Source organism: Bos mutus, chromosome 5, assembly GCF_027580195.1.
Source record: "Bos mutus isolate GX-2022 chromosome 5, NWIPB_WYAK_1.1, whole genome shotgun sequence".
Taxonomy (NCBI): Eukaryota; Metazoa; Chordata; class Mammalia; order Artiodactyla; family Bovidae; genus Bos; species Bos mutus.
The window spans coordinates 16047963-16068963 of NC_091621.1; the positions used below are offsets into that span (position 1 = coordinate 16047963).

At 56.8% G+C, this 21001-nt stretch overlaps 1 protein-coding gene across 1 annotated transcript in view; it reads left to right on the forward strand.

Moving 5' to 3' along the window:
* LRP1 (LDL receptor related protein 1) overlaps positions 1–21001 on the forward strand; it is an 80843-nt gene that overhangs the window by 29997 nt on the left and 29845 nt on the right. The window contains 23 exon segments of the mRNA XM_070370438.1: positions 379–559; positions 1414–1636; positions 2767–2968; positions 3316–3441; positions 5978–6118; positions 6216–6341; positions 6767–6883; positions 7670–7750; positions 9348–9515; positions 12771–12953; positions 13335–13535; positions 14558–14803; positions 14974–15171; positions 16793–16997; positions 17166–17330; positions 17800–18044; positions 18205–18336; positions 18630–18857; positions 19059–19233; positions 19326–19420; positions 19713–19862; positions 19979–20119; positions 20424–20558. Coding sequence (XP_070226539.1) covers positions 379–559; positions 1414–1636; positions 2767–2968; positions 3316–3441; positions 5978–6118; positions 6216–6341; positions 6767–6883; positions 7670–7750; positions 9348–9515; positions 12771–12953; positions 13335–13535; positions 14558–14803; positions 14974–15171; positions 16793–16997; positions 17166–17330; positions 17800–18044; positions 18205–18336; positions 18630–18857; positions 19059–19233; positions 19326–19420; positions 19713–19862; positions 19979–20119; positions 20424–20558 — 3864 coding nt within the window.

The window sequence follows — 21001 nt, forward strand, 5'->3', positions numbered from 1 at the left end:
CTGGCATGTAGTGTTCCACTTGTACCCAGAGTCACATGTCTATTGTCCCAGCTGTCTACCCACCTCAGGCCGACATACCTTCCCGAGTGAGCCCGTGTACGCCACGGAGGTTTCCTCGCTGCCATGTGTAGTTTTGAGAGACTGCCTCAACACAGATGTTGTAGCACAAATGACCTCCCATCCCCTTCCTCTACCCTCCCATCTGCTTCCTCCATCTTCCTAGCCCAGCCCAGCCTCACCACCATCTAGGGCCAGGAGGCTCCCTGTGCTCCCCAGTAGCCAAGGGCTCCAAAGTGCAGGTATCCTAAGGACCAGAGGCAGTTTTGAGCCTCCTCTGACACTCCCCCTCTGCCCACCCCCCGCCCCGCCCCATTGCAGGCATCCACAATGTGGAAGGCGTGGCTGTGGACTGGATGGGGGACAATTTGTATTGGACGGATGATGGACCCAAGAAGACCATCAGCGTGGCCAGGCTGGAGAAAGCTGCTCAGACCCGAAAGACCTTAATCGAGGGCAAAATGACACACCCCAGGGCCATTGTGGTGGATCCGCTCAATGGGTGAGTCCTCCCAGGGCCTTGGGGCGAGGAGAGGGAGAGCCAGGGACTCAGAGCCTGAGTTCCATGGGCCTCAGGACTGGGGGGTAAGACGGAGAGTGGACGGGGGAGGGCAGCGAAAATTTGACCAAGAGGAAAAGGTGTCCTTACCTACAGGGCAGTGGGAGTGATACATAGGAATAGTCTGGTCCTGTCACTCCCAGCAGAGCCCTCCCCTGGCTCCCTGAGCCCTCATCAGCCTGAGCTCCTACAAGGTCTGCCTGCAGCTCCTTTGACCTCTGCACCTCATTTCCTGCATCTGGAAGTTCTGTTCCCACTGCCTGCTGTCTGTTCCTCAAACCAGCATCCAGCCCTTCCTCCCTCAGGGCTTTTTGCTCTTGGAGTTCCTCAGCCTGGGACTCCCAAGTATTTACACATGGGGCTGCTTCTCAGCGTTCACATCAGCTCAAGTGCTACTTCCTGGGAGAGGCCTTCCTCACCAGCTGCACTCTCAGTCTCCATGCTGTCCTCCTTCCTGGAGTCCCTCCTGACCTCTATTGCTTTCCAGTGTGTGACCCTCCTGGCTGACTTGTTTCTTGTCTGTGTCCTGGGTGGGACATGGGCTCCATGAGAGAGGGGTCTTGGCAGCCTTGGGCTCACCTCCAGTGCCAGAGCTGTGCCCAACTCAGTAGGCACTCAGCACCTACTTGTTGAATGGAGGAGTGAATGAATGAATGAATGAAATGTGTGGGCCAGGGATGAGCAGGGCAAGAGGACCCTGTGAGGGGCTCTGGGAGGGCCTGCCTGGCCTAGGATCACAGGGGAGGATGCTGATGGCAGGGGTGGCCCATGTGATGCTGACCAGTAACTGCCCACAGGTGGATGTACTGGACTGACTGGGAGGAGGACCCCAAGGACAGTCGGCGAGGGCGGCTAGAGAGGGCCTGGATGGACGGCTCACACCGAGACATCTTCGTCACCTCCAAGACAGTACTTTGGCCCAATGGGCTGAGCCTGGACATCCCAGCTGGGCGCCTCTACTGGGTGGATGCCTTCTATGACCGCATTGAAACCATCCTGCTCAATGGCACAGACCGGAAGGTGGGCAGGCGTGCAGCTGTGTGTAGGTGTTCATGTGTGCATTTCTGGACTGCGTGTGTGTGTGACTGAGGCTGGGTGTCTGAATGTGTGGGCATCCGTGTGAGTCCAGGCCTGAGTGCTGCATGTGTGTTCGCCTGTGAGCTTGTGGGTGTGTCCCTCTGTGCGCTTGTGTGCCTGTGTCTTGTGGTGTTTAAGGATTGCTTCTTCAGAGTATCTCTGTGACTGTTCACGTGGCCTGCGGGCCTGACCGCCTGAGCATACACATCTTGTGCACCTCAGCCTGCTTGTGCATGTACACACAGCACACGCTGGTGTGTGCCTACACTGAGTGCCTGTGTACAGGTGCCAGACACCTAGAGACGGTGTATTCGTATGCTCGTTCATTTGGGTGGTGCGTGCTTCATTCGTGAGTTCCGTGCACGTCTAGGCGTGTGGCCCAAGCTCTCACAGTATTTAAGGCCGTCTGCAATGTGGTCCTGACCATCTCTATGATTGTCTTTCTCCCTGCTTCCCACATCCCAGCACTGGGACAGCATCATTAGACGACTCATGAGCCCAGTACATGTCAAGGCCTGCCCCCTGTGCTGTTGCTCATGCAGACCTTCTAGCCTCTGCCCAGCCCCTCCTCACCTGGCACACCTCTCAGGGGCCACCTCCGCTGGGATGCTGTCTCCAGATCCTTTGCCACCCTGATGACCCTGAGTGCCTTTCCTGAGACAGTGGCAGCTCCAGTGCAGGGACCATATCTTCTCCGTTTCTGAGTGCTACCTTAACAGATTCTGGCAAACGTGTGGCGGGTGAAGAAATGAATGGATGGATTCTGGCTCTCAGCCCACTGCTCTGTGTTTGCGTGTGCGTGCGCACATGCGCATATGTTGGAGGGGTATCAATGAATATGAATCAACAAAGGAGAGGAGTGTGGGCCAGCCCTCACCGTGTCTGCTGGGTTCAGGCTTTGGCACTTCACTGTGTGCAAAGCTCCCATCCTCGGGGGCTTCTGGGCTGATGGGGGAGACAAGCCCACACCCAGGCTATGGACATATGAGTGTACAAAGCAGTGAACCCCTAAGCCTCCCTGAGGCACCCCCACTTGTCTCTCAGCTGCTGGGTAAGCCCCTGTCTATTCCTAGATTGTGTACGAGGGTCCTGAGCTGAACCACGCCTTTGGCCTCTGTCACCACGGCAACTACCTCTTCTGGACTGAGTACCGGAGCGGCAGTGTCTACCGCCTGGAGCGGGGCACAGGAGGCGCAGCCCCCATCGTGACCCTTCTGCGCAGCGAGCGGCCCCCCATCTTTGAGATCCGCATGTATGATGCCCAGCAGCAGCAAGGTACCCCTGGAGCAGGACTGGGACAGGGGTGGGATCTGGATGGTGGGCGAGGCTTCTGTGGGTGGGGTGAAGGCACTCCCAGGGAGCCTAGGCTCTGACTTTTGAGGCTCTTGAGAAGAGAGGCCCCCACCCCAATTTGACCTTCCATGTTCCCCATCACCCCTCCTGTCCCATGCCTCCATCTCCTCATCTTCAACCCCTCCACATTCCCTCTTTCTGTCTTCTCCTTTTAATGCACCGCCTCCCTTGGCCTTTCGTCTCCCTGCTCTGGCCTTTCCTGACTCTGCCACAACCCATCTCCTGTCGTCCTGTTCGTCTCTCCTGCACCCGTGGCCCCTCCTTCACAGTGGGCACCAACAAATGCCGGGTGAACAACGGCGGCTGCAGCAGCCTGTGCCTGGCCACCCCTGGGAGCCGTCAGTGTGCCTGCGCTGAGGATCAGGTGTTGGACGCAGACGGTGTCACTTGTTTGGGTATGAGGGCCCAGCTGGGGTGGGAGGTGGGGGAGCAGACTCCAGCAGAAGGCCACAGTGTCTGGATGGGGATCGGAGATGAAGGAGGCAAAGAGGGCCCTGAGGGACGCAATAGAAGTTGAGGGATAGACTTTGCTGGCGGTCCAGTGGTTAAGACTGTGATTCCAATACAGGGGGCCTGGGTTCCATCCCTGGTTGGGGAACTAAGAGCCCAGACGCTGCGTGGTGCAGCCAAAAAAAAAAAAGTTGAAGGATGGAGTGAGTGAAGGCTCTGGGTGCTAGAGGGTTTTACGGTGACCAGGGTTTGGGGGTTTTGGGAGGGCATGAAGATTAAGGGAAACTTGAGTGGCGAGCAGGACAGCTCTGGAAAGGGAAAAACATTCTTAACTTCTTTTACATTTATTTCTCTATTATTCAAGTAATACAATAGTTCAAAATATTGGAAATTAGAGAGGGGGGAAAAAGCCCAGTTTCTCCAGCAAACCACCACTGTGCTGTTAGCATTGTGGTAAGTGAACATCATCCTTTTCCCCTTAGGTGGGTTTTTACATGGCTGTAAATCGTAGTGTATATAAATGTTTTCTGCCTCTTTTGGCTCATATATGCCACAAATTTTCTGTGTTATTATTGCATTGTTTTAAATAGCCCCATTTTTAGATAAAAGTGGGTCATGTTCATTGTAAAAACAAGCAAACGCTATAGAAATATACAGAGAAGTACAAATCACCCCAAATTCCACCACCCATAGTTTGTGCTGTTATCGTTCGGGGAGCGCTCTCCGAATCTCTCTGCATTTGCTTTACTTAAACAGAATCGCGCTGCACCTGCTGTTTCCTGCGCTTGTCACTTGACAGGGTGTCATGAGTACATCAGCAGACTTTCTAATGGCCAAAGTGTGTTTCATTCAGTAAACATCCCATAATTTACTCAGCCATTTCTCTACTGTTGGATATTGCTTCCAGTTTTTTGTTATAATCACTGCCAGCATTTACTGAACACAAACTATGTACTAGGCATGGTTCTAAGCACTCCCCATGCAGTAACTGACTTATTCCTTAAAATATTCTTGTAAAGATTTTCTTTAACGTTTCTTTATTTGGCTGCGTTGGGTTTTAGTTGTGGACGTGGAATCTTAGTTGCGTCTTGCGAGATCTTTTGTTGCAGTGCAGACTCTAGCAGTGCAGGCTCAGCAGTGGCGATGCGTGGACTCCAGAGCACATGGGCTTCAGTAGTTGTGGCATTCAGGCTTTCTCTAGTTGTGGCTATGGGCTTCAAGGCACACGGGCTTAGTTACTCAATGGCATGTGGCACGTGGAATCCTAATTCCCTGACCAAGGATCGAACCCGCATCCCCTGCGTTGCAAGGCAGATTCTTAACCAGGGAAGCCCCGGGAAGGTATTTTTATTATCCCAATTTATAGATGAAGAAATTGAGGCCCAAAATGAGAGCAGGGGTTTGAACCCAGAAAGTCTGGCCCAGAGTCTGGTTATTAATCACCTGCTCTGCTATTTCTTATACCTTCATGTCTTCCCAGATTCAGGACAGTTTCCTTAGGTAGAATCCTAAGAAAGGAAAATGGGTCAGTGGGCCATAGCGTACAGCTAAGAGTGAGTGACTGAGGCCTGGTTCAGGGCAAGAGCATTGGTGGAAAGGAGCTTCAGAGCTGAGAGGCCACTGCAGTGAAAGAGTATCCACATGGTCATTGAAATCACCAAGAATTAAAGGGAGCGATTATGAGAAAGTGACTACGAAGCAGGAGCTGAGGACTCTAAGGATGCTGGGGCCCGTGGTGGTAGGAGCTTACATAGTTTTATAACATGAAAGTCAACACTGATTTTTGAGAGAGGAGAGAAGGCGAATGGTCTGGAAGCAGAGGTGAGGAACAAGGGGGACACATGCAGCCTCCAGACCCAGTGGTCCCTGGAACCCACAGGATTAGAGAGGGTAAGAGATGGGTCAGAAAGGCGTGAGCAGAGCTGTGGGATCCAGAGCCAGGAACTGACATGGGCGTTCCTGGGCTTCCAGAGCCCACCCTGTGAAAACACAGACAGAGGACACAGTGACTTTACTGCTGACAGCTGAAGGCAGATGGCGGCATGAGTGTTGGGGACAGGAGCTGGCAGGGCTGTTTTCACTCCTGCCTGTAGAATTGACACATTTATGAGGGAAAAAGTCCAGGGACCAGGTCAGGGTCTGGGGGTCCCTGAAATGACTTCCAAGTTCATGGAGATGGCAGGGAGGGGCAAAGGTGGTCTGTTCGCTGGGATCAGAAGGCCGGGGAGTTCTAGATTCTCTTGGAAGCAGCCTTATACTTCGACCACATTGCAGAGCTGGAAGCAGCTGAGCAGGCGTCACCTTGTGGCTTGACAAAGAGTTGCAGCTTCCATCCAGATCATATGTTCATGAAAAACTATGCCCTGGGAAATATTACTGTGTATATTATTTTAAAATCATGAAACAAGCAGAGGACAGGGGCTCAGCACCTGTCCGTGACCTGGGTCTGACTTTCCCCCTCACGTCTGGTGGTGCCCGCAGCGAACCCATCCTACGTGCCCCCACCCCAGTGCCAGCCTGGCGAGTTCGCCTGCTCCAACAGCCGCTGCATCCAGGAGCGCTGGAAGTGCGACGGGGACAATGACTGCCTGGACAACAGCGACGAGGCCCCCGCCCTCTGCCGTGAGTGCCTGCCGCATGGCGGGACAGCGACCCTCGGGCTGCAGCTGGAGAGCTGAGTCACCTCCCTCTGGCTGACCCCTGACCCATCCCTCCCCAGATCAGCACACCTGCCCCTCGGACCGGTTCAAGTGTGAGAACAACCGTTGCATCCCCAACCGCTGGCTCTGTGACGGGGACAACGACTGTGGGAACAGTGAAGACGAGTCCAATGCTACTTGCTCAGGTGTGGGAGGCAGGGTGACCACAGTGGCCCCCCTCTGTCACCAGGGCAGGGCAGAGGTGGGAGCCAGGCTTGGGGAGACAGAGGGGCCTCAGGAAGAGAAAGGAGCAGGGGGCACCCGGGGCAGAGGGGAGGGAGGACAGGGTTGGCTAGGAGGCCCCACTTGCAAGGAGGCAGAGCACAGCTCCAGGTTGGTGATGACAAGCAAGGTGGGTGGGTCTTCTCCTTGGAGGACACCAGCGACCCCTCAAGTGATGGGATCAAGTGTCCACTGTGAGATCACATGGGTGATTTTGAATGACGTCTCTAAGAGAAATGGCTTTGAGATCCTTGGGAAGACTTCCAGAGAGGCAGAGACTAATAGAAAAGAAAATGAAATGTAAAGCAAGGACTGGCCTATGAGCACTCACACCCTCGCCTGTCCCCAGCTCGCACCTGCCCACCCAACCAGTTCTCCTGTGCCAGTGGCCGCTGCATCCCCATCTCCTGGACATGTGACCTGGACGATGACTGTGGGGACCGCTCCGATGAGTCAGCCTCGTGTGGTGAGTGAGACGGAGGACAGCCGGGCTGGCACAGGGAGGGAGGGTCCACCAGAACGGGCCCTGGGGCAGGGGTGCTGGAGAGATCCCGCAGCTTAGTACCTGGGTAGCGTTGTCACTTAATCTCCATAGACCCCGGTGAGTTTCATCTGCAAGTAAAAGTCATTCAGTCGTGTCTGACTCTTGCGACCACATGGACTGTAGCCCACCAGGCTCCTCTGTCCATGGGATTTTCCAGGCAAGAATACTGGAGTGGGTTGCCATTCCCTTCTCCAAGGGATCTTTCTGACCCAGGGATCCAACCCGAGTCTCCTGTATTGCAGGTGGATTATTTACCATCTGAGCTACTAGGGAAGCCTCTGCAAAATGGGGCTAATGACGGCACCTGCACCCCAGCATTGATGTGGGGGATCAGTGAGATCATGCATGGAAAGCACTCAGCACATGGCTTGTGCTTGGAAACTAGTTGCTTGAAGGAAGGATGCTTAGAAATGGATACATGTGTATGTCTGGCTGAATCCCTTTGCTGTCCACCTGAAACTATCACAACATTTTTAATTGGCTATATTCCAATATAAAATAAAAAGTTAAAAAAAGAAAAAAAGGATGCTTAGTGGGGGTAGGCATGAATGGGCAGTTTCAGGCCGAGGCCCCTCTACTTAGCCTTCCCTCCCCCACCTAGCTGGGCAGGGGACTGTGGGTTATGGTGGGGACCCTGCACCCACCTGCTTGTGCTGTGATGCTGTATAATCTTACGGACCCTACTCAGCTAGTCTTTCTCTCTGACAGCCTATCCCACCTGCTTCCCCCTGACTCAGTTTACCTGCAACAATGGCAGATGCATCAACATCAACTGGAGATGTGACAATGGTAAGAGCTTGTCTCCCTTCACCTGCCCTGATTCCTGGGAAAGCTAGAACCCGTAGCCAGGTCCTGGGTGGGAGGTGAGGGGTTTTAGAATCAAGCCAGGGCCCCCCTCCAGGTCACTCTTGCCCCACCGGGTTGTCTGGAAGAAATAAGGATGAGCTAGAAACATTGTAAGGGAGCCAAGATGACCAAGGGGAGACCCCGCCCACTGCCTGTCAGCGCTGTTCCTCTCTGGGTAGAGCTGCCCATCCCCTGGCAGAGGCTCAGGGGGCAGGGGGAGATGAGCAGGAATGGCCAGAGGGGCAGAGCAAGGACGGCCCGTGCCCAGCTCCCTTCTCCCTACAAACCCCATCTTCTGGGGTCCTCGGTGCCCCCTCCAGGCTCCGGCTCCAGACTCGGGAGCCTACCTGGCGGTCAGCCCTGGACCAGGTGACGTCAGCCACGGGGGCCGGTGGACTGTTGTGTGTGTGCTGTCTCCGGGATCTGGTCCTGTCTGGTGTGCTGTCGTGATGTGTCGCAGTGGGGCTCGAGCCCTAGCTAACGTGTGTGAGGATGTACTGGGTCAGCGCCACGTTGCCCCTCATCTTTGCCGTGTCTCGTGTGCCAATGGTTGCCTTGGCGGTTTCTGTGTTTCAGAGAAGGATTGTGGGGACGGCTCTGATGAAAAGACCTGTCCTGAGCCTGCCGGTCAGTGCATAGAAGCACATGCACCATCACCCTAGAGCCCCAGCTGGCCTTGGGCCACCTCCCAGGACCCCCATGCAGCTCCCTTCCCCAGAGCTCCTAGGATGTGGAGGAAAAGCAGAGAGAAGTGAGAGAGGAGACCACAGAGGGAGAAAGGAAACAGTGGAGGGGAAAGAGAGGGCAGAAGGAGCTCTCCCAGGAGAGGAGATGACAGAGAGGTGGGGACAGGGAGACCAAGACGTGGCAGGAGGAGAGTGTCCGAGACGCAAAGGCAGCTGGGAAAGAGGCAGGAGCACAGCCCAAGGGGACAGCTAAACCCACCTTCTCCAGCGTCCTGAAAATGTGGAGAGAAGTCTGGTGGCCCTGCCCACCAGGCCTAGACTGCAGGACACTGGCTCAGTCACCCTCACATGCCTTCAGGGGCCTTCCCAGCTGCAGGCAGTGCCCCTCACCCACACTTCCGGCCGGTGATGCCCACACTCAGGGGCTCAGGGCCAGGCCTCTCTAACCCTATCCCCCCAGCAGAGCCCTCACCTATACTCCGCCCACCTCTGTCCTTCCCTAACCAGAGAAATCCCTTTCCTTTCCCCCAGGCAAGCAGACCCCTGTTCCCACCCACTGCCAAAAGGGGAAAGGAATGCATCCTGTCCCCACCCCCAGTCTTGCAGACTGAGGGAAGGGCCCTCCGGGAGCTCGCCCTACCTCTCCCTGCCCCCCACCGCGTGGGCCATGGTGCATGCTGCAGTCTATGCAGTTTCTGTGTCTTTTCTGTTTTTTATTTTCTTGGTGGGGAGGTTGGGGTGGGTCGAGGTTGGGAATGGGGAGGAGGGAGCGGGGACCCCATGCTGGGGTCACAGAGAAAGTCATGTGCTGACCCTCTGCTCGCCTCTTCCCTTCTTGCCACCCCCCTCCCCAGACAATGACTGTGGGGACAACAGCGATGAGGCGGGCTGCAGCCACTCCTGCTCTAGCACCCAGTTCAAGTGCAACAGCGGGCGCTGCATCCCTGAGCACTGGACCTGCGACGGGGACAACGACTGCGGGGACTACAGCGACGAGACACACGCCAACTGCACCAACCAGGGTGGGCGCCTGGGGACCAGCGGGGTGGGGGCCAGACCGTCCACCCTCCATCCATCCTTCCCACCGCGTGCCACCGCCATCTGGGAACCAGAGATAACCCTGAAGCAGCTCTTATCCTTCAGGAGTTTCCAGTCATGTGGGAGAGGAAAGCTGTGGACAAATCAATGTCACACACTGTTAAGATCTCAGGCTTTGCAGTCAGGTGGCCTTGGGTTTGAGCTCCAGCTCTGCAACTTACTATCTGGGTGGCCTTGAGCAAGTTACTTAATCTCTGTGGGCCCCTGTGAGTTTCATCTGCAAAGTGGGGATAATAATAGCACAGGGCATTATTGTGTTGACGTGGAGGTTCCGTGAAATCATGCACGGAAAGCACACAGCCTGTGTTCAGTCACTGGTAGCGTGAGATAGGGATGCCCACAGGGCTAGGGGAGGACGAGCACAGTGGGCACCAAAGGAGAGAGGAGTCGGCTCTGTGGGGTCCCCAGTGCCCAGGCCTCCAGGACCTATGGGGTTAATTGAAGGACTGGGGTTAATGGAAGGCACAGACTTTCTCAAGGGATGTTGGTTTTTCAGCCCTGGCCCATTGTTGCCATGGAATAATGCAGCCCCCAGATTGCCCTGGCTTCAGGAGGGCAGATTTTGCGTGAAATCTACCCATTTAAAGAAATATATATATTTATGGCTGCACTGGGTCTTCGTTGCTGTGCTCAGACTTTCTCTCTTTGCAGAGAGCAGGGGCTACTCTCCAGCTGTGGTGCACAGGCTTCTCACTGCAGTGGCTTCTCTTGTGGAACACAGGCTCAGTGGTTGTGGCACACAGGTTTAGTTGCTCCGCGGCCTGGGAGATCTTCCTAGACCAGGGTTCAAACCGATGTCCTCTGAATTGGCAGGCGGATTCTTATCCACTGTGCCACCAGGGAAACCTGAAATTACCCATTTTAACACACTGGTATGCTAGTTTCCTAAGGCTGCTATAACCAAGCACCACAAACTAAGTGACTTAAACAACAGAAATCGAATGTCTCACAGTCTGGAGGCTGGAAGTCCAAGACCAAAATGTCAACAGAGTTGGTTCCTTCCTAGGGTCAGGAGAGAGAATCTATTCCAGGCCTGTCTCCTAGCTTCTGGTGTTTGCTGGCAATCTTTGGTGTTCCTTGGCTCGTACAAGCTTCATCCCAGTCTCTGCCTTCATCTTGACATGGCAAAATCCAATGAGTGCGTGTTGGTCTCTATGTCATATTTCCTCTTTATATAAGTATGCAGTCACAGTGGATCATCCTAATCTTAAGTTGATCATCTGCAAAAAAAAAAAGACCTATTTCCAAATAAGGTCCTATTCACAGGTGCTATGAGTTAAGATTTCAGCGTCTTTTTAGGGAACACAAGTCAAGCTGTAACAACTGGCAATTTGTTTGAAAAGTTTTAAAAATATGGCAGACCAAAGTCTCTCTCCAGGCTTCATCTGGCCCCTTCGCTAGCACCCTGCAACCTCTGCCTGGTAGAGTTAAGGTGCACACAGTGGGAACAGTACTGTGCGTCCAGCACTGAGAGGCAGGATGGGGAGGGTCACCGGAGGCCCGGGAAGCAGTGACTGTGTCTCAAGGGGTGTCTGAGAAGGGCCGCTGAGTGGGACAGGTCACAGTGCCTTGGGACTCTGAGAACCCCTGGAGGCCCGAGGTGTGGCAAGGTGGGGAAGCTCTTTGCCCCTCACCAGCTGGGCAGACTTGGATGGGTTGCTTCCCCCGAGACTTGGCGTCTTCCTTTGTGTCCTCCTCTGTGAAGTGAGGGGAGATACGTGCGGGCCTGGCCCATGGGAGCAGGGGTGTCGTGTCACAATTATTAACTGTCTATGAGCTGGAATGGTCGAGGACCGTTTCAGAGGAGGTGGGGTTTGAACTGGGCCCCAGTGAGGGCTTAGGCTATGGACAAGAGGGAGGGTCTTCAGATGGGGGTGGTGGGAACAGCCTGGAGAAGCCAGCAGTACAACTTAGAAGGCGAAACTGAGCACTCCTTCCAGGGTCATCGGGCTGTGGGGCGGGGGCCTCAGACTGAAGGGGACAGCAGGCAACGAGGCAGCACCCAGAGGGTGCAGATTACAGCCGCAGGTCAGGCACTGGTGACCTGCGAAGGGTCTCAGAGCTGGAAGGCGTTGAGATGTAGGAAATGCTTTCAGAGGACAATCCTGGAAGGACATTAGGTTGGGAAGAGGCTCCGGGGGAGAGACCCTGAGGGAGGAAGATGAGCTGGGAGGCTGGTGCTGAAGTCCAGGGAGGAGATGCGCACGTGGACCGTGTACATGGCGGAGCGTGAGTGCGAGGCGAGGCTGTGCACAGTCACTCGTGCCTCCCATTACTGCTTCCGCTCCTTCCCCGGCATCCTGAGTCACAGCACAGCCGCCAGATCACATCCTACACATCAGATCACTCCCCAGCCCTGCCCTCGAGCCTGCCCTGGCCCCCTGCACACTTCGAATCCGTGCTGAGCCCTGCTTCATGGCCGGCAGGGTTCCCCCAACCTCTCTGACCTGCATTCCTGCCACTCATCTCCTCCATCACCTGCTCCAGCCGCATGGCTTTAAATACACCCTGGGCATTTTCTGAGTACACCCGCGTGGTCCTGTTTCAGAGGCTTTTGCTAGCTGTTCCCCTTCCTGGGATGCACGGTTAATCTCACGGCTCCCGTCATTCAGGTCTTTGCTCAAACATCTCCTCCATAGAGGCCCTTCCTGACTCTTTATCTCAAGTAGCATCCCATGCTCCCTAGCGTTGACCCGGCTTAGTCTGCATAGCCTTCCTTGATCACCACCTGTAGTTCCATTCTGGATTTCTGTGTCGCGTCTTCACTGCTTGTCTTCCCTGCTAGAACTTCAGCTCCACGGGGGTGAGGCCACTGTCTTATTCATGCTGGCTCCTGGGACAGTGGCTAGCACACAATAGGTGCTCAGTAAGTGTTTGTGAAGTGAACGAGTGCAGCAGAGGCTAGGCTAAGGTGGGGGGCATTTGAGCTTTGACCTAGCAAATTGCTTATCCAGCCGAGCTCACATGTGTGAAATAAGGAGGTGAAACAAGAGGATTTCTAAGCCCTGGAAGGAGTCACGACCCTGACTCGGAGTTAGCACTTGCAGGGAGAGTCAGTGGGACTCAGAGATCTCTCCAGCCGGCCTCAGCTCATAGCCCCGGGCCAGGTATGGCAGGAGGGGTTTGGAAAGGTAGAGATGGGATGGCTGATCCGGAGCTCTCCACCTGTCCCCCTGCAGCCACAAGGCCTCCTGGCGGCTGCCACAATGATGAGTTCCAGTGCCGGCTGGATGGCCTGTGCATCCCCCTGCGGTGGCGCTGCGACGGGGACACTGACTGCATGGACTCCAGTGACGAGAAGAGCTGTGAGGGAGTGACCCACGTCTGTGATCCCAACGTCAAGTTTGGCTGCAAAGACTCTGGTAAAAAGAAGGACTGAAGAGAAACTGCACAGACAGGAGACGATACTGAGAGCAGGGCAAGGGCAAGGGGGACACTGTGAGGCAAATGGCTGTACAGAAAAAAGCTTGTGCCAGATGCATGGGGGAGGTATGAAGGGGCCAGAGCCTGCAGTTAGGGCCCTGGGAACCAAAACCCTCTCCAGTCCTGAATGTCAGCACCTCCTGCAGATTCCTGCCTTCTTTGTTGTCCATGTGAATTTGACAGAAAAAGCCTCAAGGTTCCTAGTGGACCCCAAAGTATTATAGTTATGGCCTGATTAGAGAAGCCCACCGGGTCGGGGAAGAGGGCACAGAGAGCCCTACTGGCCAGGCCTGGCCCCTGATGCTGTACCCCTTCCGCAGCTCGGTGCATCAGCAAAGCATGGGTGTGTGATGGCGACAGCGACTGTGAGGATAACTCGGACGAGGAGAACTGTGAGTCCCTGGCCTGCAGGCCGCCCTCGCACCCCTGTGCCAACAACACCTCGGTCTGCCTGCCGCCCGACAAGCTGTGTGATGGCAACGACGACTGTGGAGATGGCTCAGATGAGGGAGAGCTCTGTGGTGAGTCCTGGGCCCAGGAAAGACAAATGGGCAAGGAAGCTAGATGAGGCTGGGCCAGGCCGGGGCCGTGCAACAGGACAAGCTCTGTGGGGAGGGGGTCTCAGGCTAGAAACGGCAGATCTGGCTGCTGGGTGAGCAGTCCTCAGAGCCATTACTAAGAAACCCATTTCCAAGAGGCTGTGCTCAGTGTTCCCACTGTTACAGCATTTAACCCATAAAGCAGCCCTGTGAGACACATACAATTCCCCCATCTTATCCATGAGAAAACTGAGGCTCAGAGAGGTTGAAGAGCTGGCCCAAAGTCACACAGCCCATGAAGTACAGTGGAGACAGTGTAGTGCAGCCCCTCCCTGCAGGCCCAGCCCCCCTCCCTCAGCCAGCTTTCAGGATGAAGGCACCAGGGTTGAGGCTTGATGTGGTCAGAAGGGCAGGCACCCCGTCCTGCTGAGTGAGTGAGAAGGTTGGGGGAGGAGGCTGTGCATTCAAGATCAAAAGGACGAGGGTCAGGGAGGGCCGCCTAGTGTGACTCCAGGATGAGGAGCAGAGCCCCTTATCTCCTCTGAGCCCGGCTGGCCCAGCATCGGGTTCCTCAGAGGAGAGAAGCGGGAGATAAGGACCAGCCCTGAGAACCACTGACGGGTCATCAGTCAGGGCAGACACGTCCTGGGGTGTGTCCGAGGACCCGGAGCAGGACATTCCCTACCGCACCCCACCCCCAAATCACACCCACATCAGAAGAGATAGAGGAAAGTCTCCCACACCCCCCACCCCAGAGAGAGTCAAAAGGCTGGGGCCCCCACCATGGCTCAAGAAGAGGCTGGGAAATAGATATCAGAAAGACAAGACCATGATAGAGGGGTGCTCCTGGAGAGAGGAGATGACCACCCACGCAGTGGGTGCAGGGATCCGAACCCTGGTCCCAAGGGTGCCTGGGAAGCAAGGGGACAGAGGAATGGAAAGGACCTGCCTCCTTCTGGATCCTGACCCTGATCCTGTCCCCTGCTCCCCGCCCCCCACCCCAGACCAATGCTCTTTGAACAACGGTGGCTGCAGCCACAACTGCTCCGTGGCACCTGGTGAAGGCATCGTGTGCTCATGCCCTCTGGGCATGGAGCTGGGGCCTGACAACCACACCTGCCAGATCCAGAGCTACTGCGCCAAGCATCTCAAGTGCAGCCAGAAATGCGACCAGAACAAGTTCAGCGTGAAGTGCTCCTGCTATGAGGGCTGGGTGCTGGAGCCCGACGGCGAGAGCTGCCGCAGCCTGGGTGAGAGGCGGTCGGGACCGAGGCGGAGGAACTGGGCCGGGGGGTGGCGGGGTGGGCGGGAGTGCGGCAGCTGAACTGCAGGAGGAGGCTGAGGTTTCCATCTGGGCCCAGTGCCAGGGCCCACGGAGTGGCTCGGAGGCAAGAAGTGACCCCATCACACCCCTCCCTAGACCCCTTCAAGCCGTTCATCATCTTCTCCAACCGCCACGAGATCCGGCGCATTGACCTCCACAAAGGGGACTACAGCGTGCTGGTTCCCGGCCTGCGCAACACCATCGCCCTGGACTTCCACCTCAGCCAGAGCGCCCTCTACTGGACCGACGTGGTGGAGGACAAGATCTACCGCGGGAAACTGCTGGACAACGGAGGTGACCCCCTCCTGCCCCTAGACCGACACCGACGTGGGGCCCCAGTGCACCCCAGACCCGGCCCTTGGGCTCTCAGATCCAGGGGACCAGATGCAGGCTGCCTGGAGCAGAGGCCCTGAGTTCCCCTATCCCCCACACTCTTGTTAATTGGGTTAGATTTTGCTGTGGGTCTCAGTGCCTGACGCCCGGTAATTACCGTCAGCAGAGCTGCCAGCCTGATAATTAACAAAATGATCAGCCTTTCTTTGGAATGGCCAGAATTGCAGGCTTGCAAGAAAAAAGCCATTTAGGGGTGGGGTACCTGAACCCTGCCTTCTGTCCCGAAGCGGCCTGACCCATCACAGACTTGCTTCTTTAATAACGCTCATTCCTGAGCCCCTGCCACGCACTCCAGGCCCAGGGGAAACAGCAGGGAGCCAAACAAGACAGAATGTCTGCCCTCATGGAGCCTACACACCAGTGGGAACATCAGAGATAAACACAGGGAATGAGTGCGGCACAGACTGTGACAGAGGGGGTAGTACTGTGGATAAGGAGAAGGGGCAGGGTGGCGCGGGAGAACGGGGGTGGCATTTAAACTGGATGGTCATGGAAAGCCCCCTGAGAAGCTGACATCTGAGCAGAGGCTTGAAAGAAGTGCATTTTACTAGAAGAGTTGGTATTGTCATAGAGAAAAATGTGAAGTGTTAGTTGCTCAGTTGTGTCCGACTCTGTGTGACCCTATAGACTGTAGCCTGCCAGGCTCCTCTCTCCATGGAATTCTCCAGGCAAGAATACTGGAGTGGGTTTCCATGCCCTTCTCCGGGGGATCTTCCCAACCTAGGGACTGAACCCAGATCTCTTGCATTGCAGGCAAGTTCTTTACTGTCTGAGCCACCAGAGAAGTCCATAGAGAAAACCTGGAACCATCTCAAATGTCCATCAACTAGGAGATGGTTAAGTAGACTGTGAAAATGTTCACATTATGTAACAGTTTCTAAATTACTATATATGTATATAGGGCTTCCCTGGTGGCTCAGACAGTAAAGATTCTGGCTGCAGTGCAGGAGACCCAGGTTCAATCCCTGGGTTGGGAAGATCCCTGGAAGAGGGCATGGAAACCCACTCCAGTATTCTTGCCTGGAGAATCCCATGGACAGATGAGCCTGGTGGGCTACAGTCCATAGGGTCGAAAAGAGTTAGCATTCAGCACAGTATATGTGTGTGTGTCTGTGTATATATATATATATAAAACCATAGAAAGACCTCCAGGACCATCTGTGGAGTGAGTTCTAGAAAATTCTCTCTGCTTCATATTGAGTCTAGGTCTGTTCCCTAAAGCCCCCACCCTCTGCTCTGACCTCCTCCCAGGAGTTGGCCCTTCAGAGAGTCACAGGCAGAAGATAGTCGCCACTTCCCCTTCTCCAGGGTTCTAGAAGCCAGGCTTCTGCTTGACCTCCTGGGGCAGGGGGCCTGGGTGAGGAGAGTAGGGGTTCTGGGAAGCTCTGTTGAACTCAGGGCACACCAGAGGTGTTCACAGAGGTGTCAAGGTTGGGGTGGGCCATCCAGGATTCCTAGCATGTATCATGAGCTCACCCCCCACCCCAGGTGAGTCTAACCTCCTGTGACCTCTCTTCTTCAGCCCTGACCAGTTTCGAGGTGGTGATTCAGTATGGCCTGGCCACACCCGAGGGCCTGGCTGTAGACTGGATTGCGGGCAACATCTACTGGGTGGAAAGTAACCTGGACCAGATTGAGGTGGCCAAGCTGGATGGGACCCTACGAACCACGCTGCTGGCTGGTGACATCGAGCACCCCAGGGCGATTGCACTGGATCCCCGGGATGGGTGAGGGCCCTGCCCAGACCTGTTCTGGTCCCGTGACTCCCCTGAAGGGGCCAGACACACCCATCTCCCAGTGCTCCTTGCCTCCTCCGCCCTTCACCAAGGATCCTCCTGCAACCCCTCCCCCAGGCCTCTACCTTGGCCCTCCTGACCCCCTCCCCACTCCCCTAGGATCTTGTTTTGGACGGACTGGGATGCCAGCCTGCCCCGCATCGAGGCAGCCTCCATGAGTGGGGCCGGGCGCCGCACCATCCACCGGGAGACAGGCTCTGGGGGCTGGCCCAATGGGCTCACCGTGGACTACCTGGAGAAGCGCATCCTGTGGATCGACGCCAGGTCAGCACCTGCACCTCCCTGGAGCCCCGTCCTCCCCACCCCCTGGGGACAGGGCGGGGCCGAGGGTCCCAGGACCCAGTAGCCTTGAGCATGGTGAGAAGGCCAGGACTGAAGTGGAGCTGGAGCCAGACAAGGGCCCAGGAAGAGTACTGAGTAGGGGCAGAGGCTGGGCCGGGAAAGAGGCGCAGATGGAGGAGGGCAGAGGCAGGGCTGTCCCACACACAGGGCTGGGCACAACACCATGCTTGCTCATACATCTGTAAGCTCTGCTTGAGGGGCGGGACTTTTTTTAGTTGATGTGCCTGAAGGGGGCATCTTTTTCTAAACGTCACCCCAGCCCTGTGTGCTGGGGAGAGTGAAGGGGCAGGGGAACTGGGGTCAGGGCTGAGAAGGTGGGAACCCCGGGCTGCGTACCCCGAGGTCTCAGGTTCCCACTGGCTCCTCACTCTGCCCTGAACCACGCTCTCAGGTCAGACGCCATTTACTCTGCCCGTTACGACGGCTCCGGTCACATGGAGGTGCTTCGGGGACACGAGTTCCTGTCGCACCCGTTTGCAGTGACGCTGTATGGAGGCGAGGTGTACTGGACGGACTGGCGGACAAACACACTGGCCAAGGCCAACAAGTGGACGGGCCACAATGTCACCGTGGTCCAGAGGACCAACACTCAGCCCTTTGACCTGCAGGTGTACCACCCCTCCCGGCAGCCCATGGGTAAGGGCCCGGACAGGACAGCAACCTCCGCAGAAGCCTCGCAGACCGGAGGGGTCTGTGCTGGGGTGGTGGCAGCGACACGGGGACAGGAAGCGGGTGTGGGCCAGGGGAGCAGGGCCGGTAGGGTTACTGGATGGTCTTGATTTCCCCTCCCCGCCAGCTCCCAACCCCTGTGAGGCCAACGGGGGCCGGGGCCCCTGCTCCCACCTGTGTCTGATTGATTACAACCGGACTGTTTCTTGTGCCTGCCCACACCTTATGAAGCTCCACAAGGACAACACCACCTGCTACGGTAGGCCCCCCCCCCGAGCCAGGGGGACACCGAGGCTGACGGAGGAGGGTCGGGCTACCCCAGCTGCAGGTTCTGAGCAAAGGTAGGCGGTCTCAGCTGGGAGGGGCCTGATGGGAGAGGCTCCGGAGACAGCACTGTCAGAAAAGACTGGCGCCCCGACCGGAAGGTTGTGCCCAGCAGGGTCTCCCTGATTGCCAAGGGCCAGCAGCAGATAGAAGGAACCGTGATAGTCTGGGTGGGTGGAAGGCGTGGAGGCAGGGGGCTGCCCTCAGTGACCTGCCCTGTGCCCGCAGAGTTTAAGAAGTTCCTGCTGTATGCACGTCAGATGGAGATCCGGGGTGTGGATCTGGACGCCCCCTACTACAACTACATCATCTCCTTCACGGTGCCCGACATCGACAACGTCACGGTGCTGGACTACGATGCCCGCGAGCAGCGCGTTTACTGGTCCGATGTGCGGACCCAGGCCATCAAGCGGGCCTTCATCAACGGCACCGGCGTGGAGACAGTGGTCTCTGCAGGTCTGTCTGGCCCCCACCCCCTGGCCCCCACCCCCCGCTCCCCTGGGTCCTGTTGACTCTTCTTCGAATCCTTTCCTCTGAGTGTTTCCATCCCCAGGTCATGATCCTTGTTCCCCCAGAAACCAGGCTGGCCCCCTCCCCTCGAGCCCCCTGACCTGTGTCCCGCAAACTCCCAACCACAGCTCCCCACTGTGTCCCCAGACTTGCCAAATGCCCACGGGCTGGCTGTCGACTGGGTGTCCCGAAACCTGTTCTGGACAAGCTACGACACCAACAAGAAGCAGATCAACGTGGCCCGGCTGGACGGCTCCTTCAAGAATGCGGTAGTGCAGGGCCTGGAGCAGCCCCACGGGCTGGTCGTCCACCCTCTGCGTGGGTATGTCCTGCGGGGCCCCAGGTTGAGGGACACGGGGTGTGGGGCGGGGGAAGAAGAGGACTCTGACTGTCCCCCTTTCCTGGCGCCCCTAGGAAGCTCTACTGGACGGACGGTGACAACATCAGCATGGCCAACATGGACGGCAGCAACCGCACCCTGCTCTTCAGTGGCCAGAGGGGCCCTGTGGGTATGAGCCCGTCCTGCTGCTCTGCAGCCCTTCTTCCCCAATTCCTCCAGCCAGAGATGCTCTCAGGGTCCCCCCCCATTGCCCCTCTGCTCTCAGGGATTCCTCCCTATCACTCCTCCGTCTCCCTGAGCTCCCAGCTTAGTGCTTGTTCTCAGCACCCTCCCCCTAAACCACACACAAACTCTGTGCCCATCCCCAGAGGTGAGAAGGACCCCAGCCACTCACTCAGGCTCCTGGCCCCCAGCCCTGGTGGGCGCCGGGCTCTCTGGCCATGACACCCTTCTTCTTCCAGGCCTGGCGATCGACTTCCCTGAGAGCAAACTCTACTGGATCAGCTCCAAGAACCACACCATCAACCGCTGCAACCTGGATGGGAGCGAGCTAGAGGTCATCGATGCCATGCGGAACCAGCTGGGCAAGGCCACTGCCCTGGCCATCATGGGTGAGGGCCACTGGCCTGGGAGCCAGGGGCAGGAGCAGAGCAGGCAGGGCCAGGGAGACAGGGCTGGCCTGGGGTGGGGCCTTCCCCGAGGGTCTCATCCCTTCCTGCCTCCCCAGGGGACAAGCTGTGGTGGGCAGATCAGGTGTCGGAGAAGATGGGCACATGCAACAAGGCTGACGGCTCGGGGTCCGTGGTCTTGCGGAACAGCACCACCCTGGTGATGCACATGAAGGTCTACGATGAGAGCATCCAGCTGGGTGAGGCAGCGCGAGGGCAGGGCCAGTGGGCTGGGGTCAGAGGCCAGGGCTGCACCAGGAGGAGCCCTGAGCAAGCAAGGGGAATGAAAACGGGTTAGGCTCTGCTCACCACCCATGGGGCCCCTCTTTCACAAGGGCCAGGGGCCCTGCGGGACTGGAGACCTGAGCTCTGAGTAGGGGTGGTGACCCCCACAAGGTATGGGGTCAAGGGGTGACCATCCTGTCCCAAGGCATGCTCAAGCCTGACGCCGAGGTCCTGAGGAGAGCCAGTAACCCTTTCTCTGTGCCTCCCACTTGCCCCCAGACCACGAGGGCACCAATCCCTGCAGCGTCAACAACGGCGACTGCTCGCAGCTCTGCCTGCCCACGTCCGAGACGACCCGCTCCTGCATGTGCACAGCCGGCTACAGCCTCCGGAGCGGCCAGCAGGCCTGCGAGGGTCAGTGCCCGGGCCTCTGCACCCCTCCCCTCGACCTTGGTCCCCAGCCCGACTCATCTTCTTCTACAGCCCACCTTCCTCTTCTCAGCTTGGACACAGGATGAGTCCATTGTGTATTAAGTGCCTTCTGGGTTAGATGCTTAGTCAGCGTCCACTGTGCTGGTTGCTATGGGGGAGGTGGGGGACAGAAGTCCCTGTCCCTGTGCTCAGCAGGCTTAACCAGAGGTGGGGGAGGGGAGACATGAAGCGGCTCTGACTTGAGTAGGATTCTGGAGAAATAGACGTCAGAGGGGACGCCAGGGTCACTTCATGCAAGAAGTGTGCTGGGCACAGAGGATTTAAGTGTGGTTTGAAGGAGAAGGGACAACATGCCAGGCGAGGGGTCCAGAGCAGTAGGAGGGTGGGTGCAAGGCCCTGACGTGCCAGCCTGAGTGGCGGGCAGG